Source organism: Labeo rohita, chromosome 23 (genome assembly GCF_022985175.1).
Source record: "Labeo rohita strain BAU-BD-2019 chromosome 23, IGBB_LRoh.1.0, whole genome shotgun sequence".
NCBI classification, from domain to species: domain Eukaryota; kingdom Metazoa; phylum Chordata; class Actinopteri; order Cypriniformes; family Cyprinidae; genus Labeo; species Labeo rohita.
The window spans coordinates 13,931,265-13,951,265 of NC_066891.1; the positions used below are offsets into that span (position 1 = coordinate 13,931,265).

Below are 20,001 nucleotides of genomic sequence, written 5' to 3' on the forward strand. Positions count from 1 at the left end.
GAAATCTAGGTAAGTATGTGGTTAAGGCGGGAGATGTCTTACACTGGCTGATGAAAGGGAGGAACGTGCCAACGTGGCAGCCCACTTGGCATCCAAACAGTCGATAAGGGATGCTAACAGAAGGAGAGCTTGTGTTTTATTGATGGATTTGTGTCAATTGTAAAAATGCCACTATATTTGCAGAATGTAAAACAAGTAATTAAATGTCATTAATTAAAGTGACTTCTGAAGAATCAAGTGAGAAGACTGGAATAATGGCTGCTGAAAATCACAGAAATAAACTACATTTTTATTTATATATATATACTACCAGTCAAAAGTTTTTGAACAGTAAGATTTGTAATGTTTTTTTTAAAGAAATCCCTTCTGCTCACCAAGCCTGCATTTATTTGATCTAAAGTACAGCAAAAAACAAGTTTTTAAATATTTCTACTATTTAAAATAACAGTTTTCTATTTGAATATATTTTAAAATTGAATTTATTCCTGTGACTTCAAAGCTGAGTTTTAACATCATTACTCCAGTCATATGATCTTTTAGAAATCATTCTAATATTCTGATTTGCTGCTCAAAAAACATTAATTATTATTATGTTGAAAACGGCTGAGTAGAATTTTTTCAGGTGTCTTTGATGAATATAAAGTTCAGAAGAACAGCATTTATCGGAAATATAAATGTTTTGTAACATTAGAAATCATCACTTTTGATCAATTTAAAGCATCCTTGCTAAATAAAAGTATCAATTTCTATCATTTCTTTCCCAATTAATAAAAAAACACATTATGCTGACTCAAAGCTTTAAAATGGTATAATGTATAATGTTACAAAAGCTTTTTATTTCATATAAATGCTGATCTTTGGATCTTTCTATTCAAAGAATCCTGAAAAAATGTCTCTCAACTGCTGTAAATTAAGTTTTAAAATAGAAAATATTAAAATAGAAAGCAGTTATATTAAATATAAGTAGTATTTTTTTTACAATATTAATGATTTTGCTGTAATTTAGATCAAATAAATGCAGGCTTGGTGAGCAGAAAAAATCTTACTGTTCAAAAACTTTTGACTGGTAACATACACATGCATACATAAAGTAAATTCACAATATTACTGTATAGCCTTCACAGTAAAATATTAAGAAATGCTCAAATAAAATACTCAAATATGCAAAAGTCATGTGTGCCACACAAAGGCAAGCTTTATTACTGGAAAGACAAAAGGGAGAAGTCATTTCAAAAATAACATTTTGAAACAAAATCGTGTAAAACACAAAACAGAAAATAGTTACCTCAAATGATGAATCCAAATAAATAGGACCAAGCAATTTTACATCAAGCACATCTTTGTCAATCCACAACATGAACAAATATTTAATCTCGTGACATTTTAGATGTCTTACAAAGATTACAAAACAGGATATGTACAACTGAAGAACTAGAGGACATGCTTGAAGTGTATTCATATTCGTACCCAACATTGTGCAATGGCAGCATAATGAATGAACGTCCATCTTCATCTGGGACGCTCACATGACTTAAACAAGTATATCGGCAGCTACAATGTGTGCCTAGCCATGTGACATGTATACACGCTGTTCATACTCCCTAGCACCCAAAATTCATCTTCAGTTTCTTTATTTACGCAGTCAGTAGACAATGCAAAAGGAATTTGGTGTGTGATCACAGTGGCGGAACTTGTAAACAGCCACAGCGGCTGCTCGCATCTTCCCTTCCGCCACTGATGATTGAACAAAATGAGAAAAATATTGACTTCATGTAAACACAAAGAAAGCAAAAACAATTATTTAAACAACAGTTCAAAAATGGAAAAATATCTTTCATTAAACAGGACCAGCCTGTTCAGTTTTATTCCAAAAGTCTTCCGTTTCCAGTTCGACCTCGCAGATTCACAAACATCAAAGCCCTTATCTGGTCAGCTGATCCATATATTAATAAGGTCCAGTCTGAATTTCCTCCCAGTCCATCTACTCCGCATTAACCTCCCTTTATGCTCATGAACAGAACACTTATATTACTATTTGGTTAAAAAGGAGAAGAAAAAGAAAAATATGTGTTGCACTCCAATGGTCATATTTTCATCTAATTACTTTAACAAAGGCTGAACAGAGTCACAATATATTGGCTTGGTTTTTACAGCAGTGCTGATGTATATCCACATAACTATACGTATGTCCACAAAGCAGTAGCATGAATTTATATAGCCTTTTTTCGTTTATTTATTGCCACTGTACACACTTTGCATTATAAGCACTTCAACCATAATTATTGCTTTGTGGTGGAAAGCAGACTTCAAGATTAGCACTTTGCACATTAAGAACATGTTTTTGCCATTGATAATCAAGTTTAGAAACACATTGGACGATATTATCCACAAATATTTCAGCTGCTAGTGCTGCAAATGAGCATGGAGGCAATGAAACGGGAGATTCTGCTGCTTGATGACAGAATGCTACATAAGATGCATGACAAACGAAACCCAAGCTGGTCTGATCCTAAACATCTCAAACCAGGTGACTTAGAAACTCAACGTAGTGCTACGGCATCTCTCTGGAGGTCATTTTCAGGAACGAACGCTTATGCTAAATTCGATCCGTTTGAGCGTTCGCAGAACTAGCGTAGGGGTCCCTTTGCAAATTCATGGTTGCCTACACTAGAAAGCAGCAGGAAACGTTGAGATACAGATAATCACTGTAATATGTTCCCCAGTCACACCCATCCTATCTCTCAGATAGTTATTGCCTCTAAAAATAGAAGCGTGTATATATCAAACAGTGTTCTAGTAGAGGAAAGAAGGGAAAATTGACTTTGGTAGCATTATAAATTGTCTTCTTACAAATATTTTTGGCCCATTTATCTCTATTTCTCCATCTTGGCTTTCAGATATGGGCGGCTCCCATTTAAAAATCACATTTTGCTTTCTACACTGCAGCCAATTCAACTAGCATGACAATGCCAAATGGGCCGCTTCTCCTCTACATGACCCAGGCCTTGCGCACAGCTCCACAAGAGCCTGGTTTCACAATTTTAGTGCATACTGTAGGTGTTTGTTTTGTGTTTATACATCAAAAAGCTTACGTTGAGCATTAGAACCTTTTTAAACATCCTTTTCCCATTTACCAAGTTGAATCATTTCGAGTTTCAACTGGCACAACGACGTAATTGATAACAAGGAGTGAATAGATGAGGCTGATGATCGAATCTGGTTTGAAAAGCAAGATACAGTACTGAAAATACATATGCACTGTTGAAGAGCTCAGGACAAGGAGGACAGCGAGGTGTCCACTTGTTCTGAAAGGTGTTTCTTTGGGGGGTGAGGAAGGATTCCACACGTCGATGATGTGGCAATCGGAACCCACCCCCCTTCCCCAGACCAAAGCGCAGGGAATGGTGTAGCTTTTGTTATGGGGGCTGAAGTTCTCCACTCACATTACAGAGCAACTCTTGGCCTTCTCCTTTTTGAAGGTGGAGGAGAGGAGCTCGGATTTGCTGGGCAGGTGGAGCAGGCGTTTGGACAGCCGGCGGGTCGGGCTGGGTTTGGCGAGGGGCTGTAGCTTGTTGATGCAAGCCAGCGCAGCTGTGCGGAACACGCTGTGGATGCTCTTCTCAGAGGTGAAGGCTGAACACTCCAGATAGGCCTCAGCGCCCAACTGTTTGGCCATGGCAGAGCCCTGTGATGGAAGATGCACAAACTTAGTTTGCTGTAGTTTCTCAGTCTGAACAGAAGCTACAGTGTTTCAAAAGACACAGTTCATACATTCAAAAGATAAACGCACGTCGAAGACTGACACAGAAGAGAAGAAATTGTTGAATAATGTGGTTATTTTTGTCTTTGTGCACAAAAATTATTCTTGTAGCTTTATAAAATTAAGGTTGAACCACTGATGTCACATGGACTATTTTAACAATGTCCTTACTACCTTTCTGGGCCTTGAACGTGGTAATTACTTTGCTGTCTATGCAGGGTCAGAAAGCTGTCAGATTTCATAAAAAATATCTTTATTTGTGGAAGGTGAACAAAGGTCTTAAAGGTTTGGAACGACCATTTTTGTGTGAACTATCTCTATAAATAAGTGCCCTAAGTAAAATAATTGAATAATTTAAAATGGCAATTTATGACATTTCCTTTTCATGTACCCATTTATATTAAGTAGGAATGTAACCATATCAAAATCTCACGATATGATAATATCTCAATATGAAGTCCACAATACAATATTTTGTGCGATATTAAAAAAAAAAAAAAAAGACTAATGAATACTTGGAAAAAGATAAACATTTTGTACATTTTAAAGTTACATTATTCTATCTAATGCACTTAGAGAGTTCAAAATCAAGAGCTCAAACCCATGTTTTTAACTAAGAGAACGCAAGTCAGAAAAACGTAAATTGACTTGTGCCTGAAATTTAAAGGGGACTCAACCCTCTTTTTAGTTTTGGTATACTGTCTAAATTACATTCACACTGGTGCTTTATAAAGCCAAACAAATTAGAATATTATAATAACAACAATTTTATATTATTGCTACTCCTATGACAGTAATAGCAGTGTATTGCAAAAACAATTGCACTGTAAAATAAATGAAAATGAATATTAGGCCTATTATTTATAGGTATATTATTTTTGCTTTACACCGCAGTAGGAAAATTACAATACTTATTGTCCTTCCTAATTTCTACACTTGAAAAAGATATTTTGAATTTGAACTGCAGTAACCCATTTAAACCACTAACTGTCAGCAATTAATACTGCACTTTTAATTATTTATTTTGACAGAAATGACAGTAGAGCTTATATTTTCACAGAAACTCCTGCTTCAGTGAAAACAGGCTTACAAAAACACGTCTCACTACAAATCTAGTGAAATACTGTAATCATTTGTCGTGAAATGATTTTGCATTCCCAAACGCATGCTAAACTCACAGCACATGGAATAAATGAGTTCACTGTATTCATCCACTATGAACAGAGCCGTTCTGAGGTGGAGAAAACACCGGAGCATGAGCTGATCACCTGAACGAAGTACAAGCTTCGGGTTTGAAACACGCACTGAAAACATTGACTTGATGATAGGGTTAAACCATATTGTGTTTTTGGTTTTAGTTCGATTGACAGATACTGTGCCAAAGCATAATGGCCAAAAACACAAGACTTTTTATGTTAGAATATAAAGTATATTTTCAAAACTACACTTTTTGCCCAGAAGACCTATCATTTCATGTCGTCATATGACCACGATAATATCGAAACTTTTTGCTATCACAATACCATAATACTTATAATACCGTTACATCCCTAATATTAAGATAAACATATTTCAACAAAGCTGAATTTTTATCATCCATTGCTGCGGACTTCAGTGTCACATGATCCTTCAGTAATCATATTAATATGCTGATTTGGTGTTAAAGAAACATTTCTTATGTTGAAAACAGCTGTGCTGCTTAATATTTTTGGAAAACTGTGATATATTTTTTCATGTTTCTTAGTTGAATATTAAAGGAAAATTCAAAAGAACAGCATTTATTTAAAATGAAAATCTTTTGTAACATGACATAAATGTCTTTGTCAGTTTCGATACATTTAATGCATCCTTGCTGAATAAAAGTATTAATTCTTTATACTAACCCTAAACGTAGTGTAATTTAGTTTAAAGAAGCAGTTTTACAGTTTTACAGAGTAAGCAAGATCAGTGTGATGAAGCTAAGAAACAACTTTTACCTGCTCATGAGTGATAGGTGTTTGTTTTTGATTGGACAGCTCCATCAGCGTGCAGACGTCCGTCCGAAGGTCTGTCTTGCAACCAACAAGGAGAATACGAGTACTGGGGCAAAAGTCAAGGATCTCAGCTCTCCACTGCAAATAGACAGAAATATGCAATTGTAAGATGAACCAATTCTTGCAAAACAGAGAAAACACATTTTTCTAACTAGGGTTTTGCATAACACTGATTATCATAATCTTGGTTTTTGAGTGCAAGTAACAATTCTGGCAAGTATGAAGTGATAAATATTGCAGCCCAAAAATTAAGTACAGTAAGAAAAGAAGAACAAATGAATCATTCATAAAGTCTAAATTAAAAATACTTGCTTTAAAAGATACTTTTGAATTCACGTTACCTCAAAACATAGGTTACCTGACAAAACATTTTATAGTGAAGGAAGAACAATGTAATGATGAGCTCCTGGGAATCAGGGTCAGTGCAGGGATTGAATATTAATAGGAATATCTAGTTACCTTCTTAAGTCCACTGTCAAAGATATCTGGGCGACTGATGTCAAAACAAAGGAGCACTGCATCAGAGTCACTGTAGCAGAGGGGCCTCACATTATCATAGTATGGAGATCCTAAAACAACAGAGAGATGCTAGTGAATAGGAGAGTACAATCAGTGATGAAAGAAATATGCTTTCTTCGACTGAAACATGCAACAGTTACAATTCTTTTTAAAAAACATGATAAACTGTTCTTTCCATTAGGCCTCAAGTGCAGTTTAAGTGTCCTTGACATATTGTTAAAATAATCAAATGCCCAAGAAAGATAAGAGAACAAAAGCCTGGTTTCGTGTCGTGTCGTTCCAAATCTGTAAGACCTTCATTCATCTTCAGAACATAAATTGAGATATTTTTGATCAAATCCAAGAGCTTTCTGACCCTGCATAGACAGCAACACAACTGACATATTCAAGGCCCACAAAAGGAGGAAGGACACTATTAAAGGAGAACTCCACTTCCAGAACAAAAATTTACAGGTAATGTACTCACCCCCTTGTCATCCAAGATGTTCATGTCTTTCTTGCTTCAGTTGTAAAGAAATTATGTTTTTTGAGGAAAACATTTTAGCATTTTTCTCCATATAATGGACTGGTATGGTGCCCCGATTTTGAACTTCCAAATGAAATTCCAAATTTTTGTTCTGGAAGTGGACTTCTTCTTTAATGGTCTATGTGACATCAGTTGTTCAACCATAATGATATAAAGCTACGAGAATACTTTTTGTGCACAAAGAAAACAAAAATAACAACTTTATGGTAGCCATCTATGCAGGCTCATAAAGCTCAGGTTTCATCAAAAATATCTTAATTTGTATTCTGAAGATGAACTTAAATTTCAAATTACTTACATTTTATTTGTTTGTAAGCTAGGTCTGTAAGCTAGAATTCAAGAAAAGCAGATCTGACGAATGTGAATATGCTGTATATATCTGCAGACAGAATCAGACAAAGGCCGGAGGTAGAGCTCCCCTGGTCATCACTTAATTTCCAGTCGGCTCAGCATACATCCTGTTAAAGCCCTCTTCCTCTCACTGCTTGCCATATTGGCATTTTAAAGGAGAAGAAAATGACAACTGAGCTTTAAATCCTCATTGATCTGTGTGTCTCGCTCTCTCCCTCGATTTCTTTTTTTCTAGTAGATTATGCAACTGGAGCGATGGGGCTAGGGTAGGCACTTCCTCTTGCTCAGAATCCTTAAGTAAGCCACCCACCCCCCTGTGCCCCCCCACACATGCAATGCCTTCAGTCCCCCTGTTTCCACAGCAACAGCCTTGGAGTCAACCATCTGCAGAGCGCCGTCTTCCTAAAGGCGTCCCTTAACTGCCTATCAATCATTTGATCCAGCGCAATGCCCACCCACTTGGTACTGAGGAGATGCTGGGTGGTGTAAACAGCCTTATATACACCTCACTATTGTGGAGTCTCCTTTTCTGGATTAATTTGGCTGTAGTCTCCCTCTGAACTTCACATGTAACAGTCTTCAGGTCTTTGCACAAGTCAGTGATAGAACTGTACAAGCCTCATAGTTAGCAATACTGACTAACTTGCCATTGAAAATGGAGCTTACTTCTCAAAAAAGGAACATTTTAGTGTAGTCCAAGTGATTCCCAAACAAATCATACTTATGAATTGAATCAGTTTTTCTTTTTAGTAAATCCAGCTATTAAATGTGACCTTTGTGATTCTTATTAGATCTTATTACTGCACAAACAGTAAAGTCTAACCGATTCCCGAACAAATGACTCTCATGAGCTGGTTCTTTTTAGTGAATCAAATATACAACTTGACCTGAAAAGACGGATTCCCAAACAAACTGATTCATATAAGCAGATTCTTTTTAGCAAATCAAATACAGTGCAATGAGCAAAGTCTAAACAATTCCCAGACAAATTACCAAACTCGTATGAGCTGGATCTTTTTAATGCATCAAATATATACAGCGTGACCAGAGTAGACTGATTACCAAACAAACAAATTCTTATCAGCTGATTATTTTTAGTGAATCAAACAGATACAGTGCAACCAGTAAAGTCTAAACAATTCCCAAACAAATCACTCTTATGAGCTGGATCTTTTAGTAAATCAAATATATACAGCATAACCTCTGTAGGCTAACTGATTCCCAAACAAACTGATTCTTATGAGCATGTTTTTGTGAATCAAACACATACAGTGCAACCAGCGAAGTCTAAGTCGTTCCCAAACAAATGACTCTTATGAGCTGGATAGTTTAGTGAATCAATACAGCATGCCCTGTGTATTTTAACTGATTCCCAAACAAATGAATTATTATGAGCATGTTCTTAGTGAATCGAACAGATGCAGTGCAACCAGCGAAGTCTAAACAATTCCTAAACAAATGATTCTTACGAGCTGGATCTTTTAGTGAATCAAATATACAGCATGACCTGTTTAGTTTAATTGATTCTCACAAACTGATTCTTATGAGCAGATTATTTTAGCGGATCAACCACATATACAGTGCATCCAGTGAAGTTTAAACAATTCCTAAACAAATGACTCATTAAATCTAGATTTTTTATTAATACAGCATGACCTGTGTAGTTTAACGGATTCCTAAAGAAACTGATTCTTATGAGCAGATTATTTTTAGCAAATCAAACACATACATTGCAACCAGCGAAGTCTAAATTCCCAAACAAATGATTCTTATGAGCTGGATCTTTTTAGCGAAACAATACAGCGGGACCTGTGTACTTTAACTGATTCCCAAAAGTGATTCATATGAGCAGATTATTTTTAGTGAATCAAACACATTCAGTGCAAGCAGCGAAATCTAAACAATTCCCAAACAAATGATTCTCGTGAGCTAGATCTTTTTAGTGAATTGAATATGTAACTGATTCCCAAACAAACAGATTTTTAGTGAATCAAACAGATACAGTGCAACCAGCGGAGTCTAAACAATTCCCAAACAAATGACTCTTGTAAGCTGGATCTTTTTAGTGGATCAATACAGAGTGACCTGTGTAGAATAACCGATTCCCAAACAAACTGATTTTTAGTGAATCAAACACATACAGTGCAACCAGCAAAGTCTAAATTCTCAAACAAATGACCCGGAGCGAGATCTTTTTAGTGAATCAATACAGCGTGAACCGTGTAGTTTAATGGATTCCCAAACAAAGTGATTCATATGAGCAGGAACAATTGACTCTTATGAGCAAGATCTTTTTAGTCAATCAATACAGCAGGACCCGTGTAGTTTAACTGATTCCCAAACAAAATGATTCATATGAGCAGATTACTTTTAGTGAATCAAACACATACAGTGCAACCAGCAAAGTCTAAATTTCCAATCAAAAGATTCTTATGAGTTGGATCTTTTTAGTGAATCAATACACCGGGACCCATGTAGTTTAACAAAGTGATTTTTATGAGCAGATTGTTTTTAGTGAATCAAACACATACAGTGAAAGCAGCGAAATCTAAACAATTCCCAAACAAATGATTCTCATGAGCCAGATCTTTTTAGTGAATCAAATATGTACAGCGTGACCTGTGTAGACTAATCAATTCCCAAACAAACTGATTTTTAGTGAATCAAACAGATACAGTGCAACCAGCAAAGTCTAATTTCCCAAACAAATGACTCCTAGCTAGATCTTTTTAGGGAATCAAACACAGTTTAACACTTGGTGTTTTGTAGTATCTTTGAAAATATCTGGAAAGTCTAAACACCCATTTTGCAAGAATTGCTATAAATGTATGCATTAATTAACTTATCATTCAGCAATGACGTTACATTCATTTTTCCAAACATTACTTTCTCACAAGCCCCAAATCATTAATGGAACCAAAATTAAGTTTGTTTGTCAACATGACACTTGAACAATTCTTTCAATTAATCACTCACAAAGACTCAAAGAATCATGTGATTTTCAATCACTTTGATGAATCCTTCACTCATTTACTCATTTCATGTTGATTCAATTTAAACTCATTCAGTCACGGATTCATCAGACTCACTCAAAATGACAACTCGTCTCTTTAAGCGATTCGCTTTAATTAATTTAACATCAATATGAAATTAAATGTATGAAGCCAATTTTCCCCTTATTTCATTATAAAGATCACTAGTCGAAAGGATCACTGCAGACTAACTTCACTCTGAAGCACAGATCACTGCCTGTTTTTCCTCTCCTACCAGAACGTCACGGACACACAAAGCTGAGCGTGAGGCTGCATTCAATTGCTGCTGATCTTAATGCAGCGATCGATGTAGATGTACACCAAGGGACTGAAAAGCAATTTCAATTAAATTTGACAAAATGACACATCCCAGCAGTCAGAGACCAAAGACCTCCACATGGTGAGCTTACCAAATCGCACTCAAACCACTGTCTGAATCTGAAAAGGACACATTGATGCTTACACTGTAGGCAGTGAGTGCTTCCTAACTTGAATCCTGTACCACCCGCAGTCTTGGATCACAGAACTTATCTATTGAACAACCCTGCACACAGTGAACAAGCCTCAGCTCAACTCTCAACCCTAGGCCACATGTTCCCCGGCTGAACAAGAGAAGGATGTTATGCTGTCTGCGTATTAACAGACGGAGGGGTTGTGAAGCGTGCAAAAAAGGGTGGAAAGAAAAAAAAGAGCAGAGCAGAGTTGCTACAATCAGAATAAATGCTTTTTGTTGTGACGCCGTGCCTGGAGCAAAACTAGCTTAGCTGAAAACTGGGCCAACGTGTGCATGTGATTGATACGAGACGGCCTTTTCCTTGGGCGCAGGAAGAGTCTTGTGAAGAGAACAGATGGAGGTGGAGTGGGCTGCTTTTGTGTGCCGCACAGGCGAGAGCCGCACCGCATTCCATCTGCTGAACCCTTTCACTCTTTGAAAAACTAATTTAGCTGTTTTACCAATGACTCTGAACTGTGAATGTAACTGGAAAGTTGCATTAGACACATTCTGCAACACAATAAACCACTCGCATTAGAAATTTTGCTGTGCACCTGACGTCACCGTTTGGTTCATGGAAACTTCACTTGAAAAGGTGGTCTTTTTTTTTTTAAGTGGGTATGATTCATTTCAGTACTTATTAAAGGAGTTATGTTCACAGTTCTTGTCTTTCATGACTAAGCCATCTCTGGCAGTCTCAGTGAGAGCGTGATAACAGATCCTGTCAATTATTGTTTCTTAATGGCATATCTGCCATTTACTACGGAAAAAAAAATATCATTCAAGAGTCAATAAAATGGTATCATACAATGAAAATAATGTGCCACTGTTTCCTGCTTCTCTACCCTCAATCTACAGCGGCAGAGGAAAATAAATCATTTTACTCAAGTGAGTGAGCTTGCTGGCTGTATTGAATGTGATAAGATAAAGACTGTGTGCCTCAAAATAATGCCAGACAATACGTCTTTTTGCTGTGTTGTAGTGAGTGCAACCAAAAAAAGCAAACAATAATATAATTCAAGAACAAATAACATGATTCTTTTAATGAATAACTCAAAAAGACTCAAAGTTATAGGTTTGGATCATTTTGATGAATTTACTTAATGAATTAACTGAATCGATCAGATCAGTTGCTGATCCACAAATTACCATCATTCATTTAAATTCATAGATTTTGTGTACTAGAAATCATTACTGCCTTGTACATGAAAGTGCAAAAAACATTTTTGTAATTAAAATGGTACGTTTCTTTTAAATATGTGGGGATTTTGTTTTTTTTTAATTCTTTAAAAAATGTAAAAATATAAAATATTTTAAATATTTCTAATGTGGAGTTTAATGTTTACTTTTGTAAAAGTAAAACAGTGTTAAAAGTTTAAAATTAAATGTTTTTTCTTTTAATGTGCGAAATTCTTTATAAAATTAAATATTTAAATATTTATTTGAAAAACTTTAAGTTTAATGTTTTAAACATTTACTTGAAACCATTACTTGTACATGTAGTTGAAAAAGTGCAAACATTTTTTGCCAATTAAAATGTTAAAAGCTTAAAATTAAGGGTTGTTTAACATTGTTAACATTTTTTTTATAAAATTCTTAAAAAACTTGTAAAAAATGTCAAATGTATTTCTAATATACAGTTTAATGTTTTAAACATTTACTTGAAATCATTACTTGTACATGTAGTTGAAAAAAATGCAAAAATACTTTTTTAATTAAAATTAAAAAAGTAAAAAGTTTGAAATTATTTTTTTTAAATATGTGGGAAAAATTCCTTATAAAGTTCTTTAAAAACTTAATTAAAAAAATTCTAAAGTACAGTTTAATGTTTTAAACATTTACTTGAAATCATTACTTGCACATGTAGTTTTAAAAAGTGCAAAAATACTTTTGCAATTAATGTTAAAAGCTTAAAATTAAACTTTTAACTTAAAAATAAAATGTATTTCTAATGTACAGTGTATTGTTTTAAACACATTTACTTGAAATCATTACTTGTACATGTAGTTAAAAAAGTGCAAAAACACATTGCAATTAAAATGTTAAAAGCTTAAAATTAAAAGTTTTTTTTTAAATGTGGAAAAAAATTATTTAAAAACCTAAAAATTAAAATTATTTCTAATGTACATTTTAATGTTTTAAACATATTTACTAAAAAAAATAATAAAGCTGTTTTTTGTAAGTTGGATGGGTAAAGAATCTATATAAATTACTGTAATTTATTAGCAGTGATGTTATTGTTAAAACAGTTTAGCTGAGATAAAACAAATATTAGATTAAAAAAATATATAAATGCTGCCTTGGCAACTTACTGAAAACAAACCTAAACTGAAATATTAAAACCTGAAATAATAAATACCAAAGGAATATTAAAACTTAAATGTAAACTGAAATATAAATCAAAGCTTTTTCAAATATGAATACAAATAATACTAAAACACTACATGCTAGTTGAAGTATCATAAGGCACAGAAAGAAAAAGCTGACTAAGAGTAAACTTCAACACAGTGGGATCTGTGGGAATTAATCAGCACTCTCAGACTCATGTAAATGCGAGCAGGGGGCTGAGAGAGGTCAGCGCTCACAAAGGAGCTAGAAGCAAATGAAAGCCCCTCTCCGTCTTCCCAGTAGAGATGATGAGAACAAAACCTAGTGCGTTCTCCATATCCCCTACCCCCTTTTCTTAAGATCCCAGAGATTCCTTCACAGAACATGACGGGGGCCCAACAAAGAATCCCCCCTCTCTCTCACTACAAGGGGCTGGCCATGACCCCTCAGGGAATACCATCTCAGAGCTTCCTCATTGCTGCCTGTCATCGACTGCCAATGGCCACTGGAGAGCCCATTAATCTACTGGATGTTTTAATGTGCTAATGGAGCACTATTTTTACGAACACGATCTTGTGTAGTCATCCCATACTGAAGCAGCAGAATTCATATTCGCAGAAATGTACATCCATCTGCGTAACGGCAAATGCCACCTAATCCATTGCTAATACCTCAATGCAAATTAAATATAGCCTCCATATTAGAAATACAGACGGCCATCTTCTAAGAGCCTGCAGCGGGTCCAATTGGCTGTCGTGATTAAGTGAGAAGATTGATTTTCACCTGTAAATCCTTTCTGGGCTTCAAAAGAAGCAGTTTAAAACCCAGTGATGAGGTCAGCTTAATCAATGAGGAAAAGACTAATAAGAAACTTCATTCACACTGAGTAGCATCGCAGAGCTGATATAAATGGCACACTGGGAAATTCTAGAATATAGCTGATAAAAAAACATGCATATCAAAACGTTAAAGGTTTTACTGTTCACTGAAGGTAATGGGTCATCATTTAACAGTTCTGTATGAATATATATATATAAATATATACATACATTACCAGTCAAAAGTTTTTGAACAGTAAGATTTATAATGTTTTTTTTAAAGAAGTGTCTTCTGCTCACTAGGCCTGCATTTATTTGATCCAAAGTACAGCAAAAACAGATAATTTGTAAAATATTTTTACTATTTAAAATAACTGTTTTCTTTTTGAATACATTTTAAAACGTAATTTATTGCTGTGATCAAAGCTGAATTTTCAGCATCATTACTCCAGTCTTTAGTGCCACATGGTCCTTTAGAAATCATTCTAATATGCTGATATGCTGTTCAAGATTTATTATCAATATTTAAAATAGTTGAGTATTTTTTTCAGGATTCTTTGATGAATAGAAAGATCAGCAGTTATGAAAGAAAAAGCTGTTGTAACATTATACACTATACCATTTAAAAGTTTGGAGTCTGGATAGAGATTAATACTTTTATTTAGAAAGAATGATCAAAATCAAAAGTAATTTCTATTTCAGATAAATGCTGTTCTTCAGAACCTTCTATTCATCAAAGAAACCTGAACAAATTCTACTCAGCTGTTTTCAACATAATAATAATAATAATAATAATAATAATAATAATGTTTATTGAACAGCAAATCAGAATATTAGAATGATTTCTGAAGGATCATGTGACACTAGACTGGAGTAATGATGCTGAAATTTCAGCTTTGAGATTACAGGAAAAAAATACATTTTAAAATATATTCTAATATAAAACAGTTATTTTGAATAGTAAAAATATTTTGAAATTTTACTGTTTTGCTGTACTTTAAATCAAATAAATGCAGGCTTGGTGAGCAGAAGAGATTTCTTTAAAACATTACATATATTACTGTTCAAAAACTTTTGACTGGTAGTGTGGATCAGTGTGGGTTTTTTCTGAACAAAATTACTTCTCTTTAGCAAGATTGTGTCAAATTGATCAAAAGTAACAGTAAAGACATTTATAATGTTACAGAAGATTTTTTTTTTCAAATAAATGCTGTTTTTTTTCTAGCTGTATATTCAGACAATCCTTAAAAGATTCCATGAAAGTCAGCACAACGGTTTTCAAAACTGATAATAATAATAATAATAATGTGTTTCTTGAACACAAAATAAGCAAATTAGAATGATTTCTGAAGGATTATGTGAAGACTGGAGTATGGGCTGCTGAAAATTCACCTTTGCCATAACAGGAATAAATTACATTTGAAACTATTAAAACAGAAAACAGTTGTTTAAATTGCCAAAATAAGTGTTTATTTTTGATCAAATAAATGCAGTCTTGGCAAGCATAAGATACTTGTTTCTAAATATATAAAAACACAGAACTCCTGATTTTTTTTCACCAGCAATGGTACAGAAATAATTTTGCGTTCACCTAATCCTACACTATATTTCGCCTTCTTGGTGTGAGAATATTGGCAGTGTTAAAAGGAATATTTACATGTTGCTTTTTTTCTTTTTTCTTGCCAAATTATTAATGTATCATCATCACTGAACATGTTTTTTTCACCCAATGAATACAGTAAATTCAGTTTCTATTTGATTTGGAATATCTGTTTGACTTCATGGAAATACAGTTCAAAATCTACAGCCTCAGCCATGATTAACAGCTAAAAACTGGATAAATCTCTGGTTTGCCCTCTCATCCTCGTACAAGCCGGGACTCATCCCCTTAAAGCGTACTCTGCGTCTCAGCTGGCTTGTCTCCAAGCAGACTAAATCAGATCAAAAAGCACGAGCAAAGGACTGAGGCATATTAACAGCGCATATTTCATTCAACAATCTGTACATGAAATCACAATCCTTTCTTGCTTGCTTTCTCACTCACCGTCTGCCAGTCTCTCTCTCACGTATACAACAGACAAACACATCACAAAAACCTAGTCCTGTCAGCCACAATTCACAGTCAGTGGACGGCCAGACGTTTCTGGGTGCTAATTATGATGCTTCTGTTGGCGTGCGTTTACCACACATCCAAACAGACGTGAGATTATCATGTCTGTCATTTACTAGGGATTCAGAAATGAGCAGTGCGGAGCAGACAAACAGCACGTTGTAATCAGGTCAATAGGCTACAATGGGAAACCGTGGGGAGATGTGAAATGCCTCAGTGACCACATACTCCCTCGTTAGTCTGCTGACTACACATGGAAGCTGATAAAAAGACAGACGTCTAGACTCATGCCTGATGCATATTGCATCAAACTAGAAAGCACTTTCTTGATTTGCCAAGCACTAATCTGATTGGCTAACTTTATGCAACTTCCGGTATTAAGGGCGTAGAGGGTTTATCATCATCCGCTTCAGTCTAAATATCATATTAACAAGGTACAATATTAACACAAGAAGTACTTTTGAGGATGAAAAAAAAAGTTTTCCAATATTCAAGTTAACTATGCACTAACATCACAGTTTGGCCAGTTACTGGGATGCACGGTCATATTGGTGATGTAAACTACAGCATGGATTGCATGGTTAATGTACTACTGAATATGTTGTTCTACTAATTTAAGCTGTCTAAACCGCAGAAAAAAAAAAAAAACGTGTGGAATCCGCTAAACCATATAGAGAAGGACTTAGTAAGCAGGAAAGGGCGCAATATTTTGACAAACTAAAAGTTAATAGGTGGTAAAGATACATGCAAACAGTATTAAGATATTAGCCTAATATTTCACCTACCTGACCAGAAATTATAAGAACAAATGTGAATGTTGTCAAGATTCTTGACCTGGAAATCCTGGTTCACTCTGACCCACCACAAACACGTTTTGTTCCTCAAACGTTTTTTTGCACTCTTCTCTTTGATTTGTTTTAACTTTTGGTAGTCTATAGTACTCCAAATGTTTTTCCCGGTCTGACCGATTAGTACAGCCCAAAACATGACAATAACTGACCATTTTCAACAGCAATAATCAGCGAAATATGTGAGATTTGTTAGTTTCAGTGACGCGTCGTGAAAACACTATTCACTTTTTGTCTGTACACAATAAAATAATAATAAAAAAATCTCTGCTTATTACTTTTGAAACAGACAGAAGTTCTGATCACACTCAATTTGGCCCGAAGCACATGGTTTTGAATTACTGACATTGATATTAAAACTCAAATGCATATTTCTTTGTAGAAATTTGTTTTAATGTGTTGTTCCATTGCAAACATCTGTTGCAATTATTCAGCATTTGCATCCTCCCGCACTGTTTCAGCGCTAGCATAATTATATTTGCATTCAAATTCAATATTCTAATCAGGTAGTTTAGTAATCAGCATGACTGGATTGGCCCAACACGATTCAAACAAGCCAGACTGTTGCCTTGAACAGAATACAAAACAGCTACGATTTGTAACAACCATAAAGACAGGGCTGTGACGACGAATTGTCAAAACAGTAGCATGTTTTAAGTCAAACAACAGTGTTTTCCAATTTCTAGTGTTTTCTCCACACAATTTCAATCTGACTATAAATGCACTCAAAAGCAAAATGCATGAATAATATACTAATAATATGTTTTAATGTTTTGTATAGTACCATATATATAGTATATAGTATATAATACCATATACTGTCACATGACATTTCATTACGTTGATACTGCTTCATTACAATACATGTACCATCCAAGTTGCATAACATGCAAAAATAACAATGTTACTGTCCATTTTAACATTTAGTAACTGATCATCCGTTTAATCTCACCTGATGTGTCCCATAAACTCAATTCAACACGCTGGTCATCGAGCTCCAGACAGGCTGTGTAGTTCTCAAATACTGTGGGCACATACGTCTGTGGAGGAGATGCAACATATTAACACGGAACGACGCATGTGATGCTGTATGTATGTGATGCTCAAGGAAAAATAACACTTTAAATGCTTACGTATCGCTCTTTAACTCTATGAAACTCGTATAATATATGCATTATTGTTATTGACTTACTTCGTAACCAAAGCATGTTACAATGAAACTATTACTGAAATTCTCAACATGTATGAGAAAAGCGACAGTTTGTTATTCGACAAAACCATTACGCTTTATACCCTAATTTTAGAATTATTTTAACGAATGGGCTTCTTTCAGAAATACTGTACTGACCTCTGGATAACAATCCTTTGCCAAAACCTGTAACATAGCAGTTTTCCCGCATTGAACATCCCCAACCAGCACCAGTTTACATCTGACCACCAGTGGCTGTGCGTTTCTTCTTTCTTTCATGGTTTTCCGATATCCTATAACCGAACAAAATAAACGAAAAACAAAAAACACCTAAAACAAACCAACACGAGGATGCGCGTTTCTGTATATACAACAGTGTGAATTGCCCGCAGCCGAAGTGATTGAACGATGGACTGTGGGTTTATATATGCCGCGCAACAGCCAATCAGCTTGCACGATGCTCATGACGTCTCACATTCTTCTTTCCTCCGTCCGGATACGTATTTCCCCGACGACTCATGCTTTTGGGAAACTTGAGTCTCATCTTTACCGAATACAGAATTCCACTAAAATGCTAATTTTATACACGAGTTTTCCCAAATGTCCACACTAGGGTAGTTCTGTAATTACGAAAAAGACACTATACAAATAGATTTATATTATAAATCACATTTTAATACGTGAATGTCTGTCAGATACAACCTAAATCATGCCATTTGCCAGGTTCTCTTGCATATTCTGCCTTCGTCATTGTCTCTAGAGTCATTAATTAGGTTGTTCTCACTCTAACAGCCAGACATGAGGTCAATAGGACTGTTCACACATTTTTGTCCCTCCGCCTACTGACTTTACTTTCACCTTTAATGATCTGTGAATTGCCTACTTTCTTTAGGGGAAGACTTGTTTTGCTTTCATTTCCAGAGGTCTTTTTAATTCACATGACGACAAATGCCCCCCAGATAAAACATCCCCCAAAATTTCGATAGCTCATTCTTAAACTATTACATTTTCCTACCCTTTCTGAACACATGGTTATAGTTTTAAGTTTAAATGTATCCGTTCTGACATGCACGTTTGGTTTATTTTCAGTTTTAAAGTCGTTTTACAGTAAAGTCTCGCATGACTTTTCATAGAAATCCCCTTGAGTAAAACCACGAAAAGGTTTGTTTACAACACTGACTGGATTATTGGACAAATTACTCTTTGATCCCCGTCTCTGTTTGTTTTGGACACACTGTGGTTTGATTAATGACAAGTGGGAGGCCGAAAAGCCAAAAGTTTATTTGCCTGATGGGGCAGTTCAAAATCACAGCCCTCGGGGAGTCTCAGAAGGCTAAAGTGATTTGATAGACACCAGTGACACTTTCAAGGTTATATTTGTATGTTAAACACCTTAGAGACAACAGGCTGAGTTGAATAGACCTTACGTAAACACTTCCCTCTTCACCCCTGCTTGCAAATTCATTTATTTTTCAAATTAAAATTAGATGGTCTAAATTCTCATCACTGAATGGTTTCAGAGCAGTATGTTCATTAAGATTTATCAAGTATTTTGTCCCTAGCATGCTTTGTCCCATGTCACACTTCAAATGCCATTAAGGATAAAACTGTCTGTTTGTCTTTAATTTGCCTGGAAACCTTTGTTATCTTGTCATATGTGCCATTCAACCTACTGAAGCAGTTAGTGGTATCATGTATGAGGCTAGTAGTATTCTCAGCAGGGGTAGAGATCGCATGAAGTATGTATGAGAGAAGAATTCCCCTGCTGTAACAAGCAGGGCACAAAGCACAGGAAAGCAGGTGGAGCTGAATAAATCAACAGCCCCGTGTGTCACAACACAATCTGCTGTAGGAGATAGAGGAAGGAGGTGTCAGAATGTGGCAGTTGGGTTCCTACCGCTGTTTAACCTCCGAGGTTCATGGTCACTTGGCATCTTTTGCAGATAATTATGTAAGACAAAAAAGTGTTGAACGTAATAATTGGTTCCTCTGAT

At 35.3% G+C, this 20,001-nt stretch overlaps 1 protein-coding gene across 1 annotated transcript; it reads right to left on the reverse strand.

The window, feature by feature from the left end:
* Positions 1-1,170: 1,170 nt before the first annotated feature.
* On the reverse strand, positions 1,171-18,393 carry rnd1b (Rho family GTPase 1b). Its single transcript, XM_051097028.1, has 5 exons — positions 18,167-18,393; positions 17,771-17,858; positions 6,253-6,362; positions 5,737-5,871; positions 1,171-3,685 (listed from the first exon to the last, which is right to left on the reverse strand). Exons 1-5 carry the CDS (start codon positions 18,284-18,286, stop codon positions 3,440-3,442), a joined length of 699 nt encoding a protein of 232 aa, XP_050952985.1. The 5' UTR covers positions 18,287-18,393; the 3' UTR covers positions 1,171-3,439.
* Positions 18,394-20,001: the final 1,608 nt, after the last annotated feature.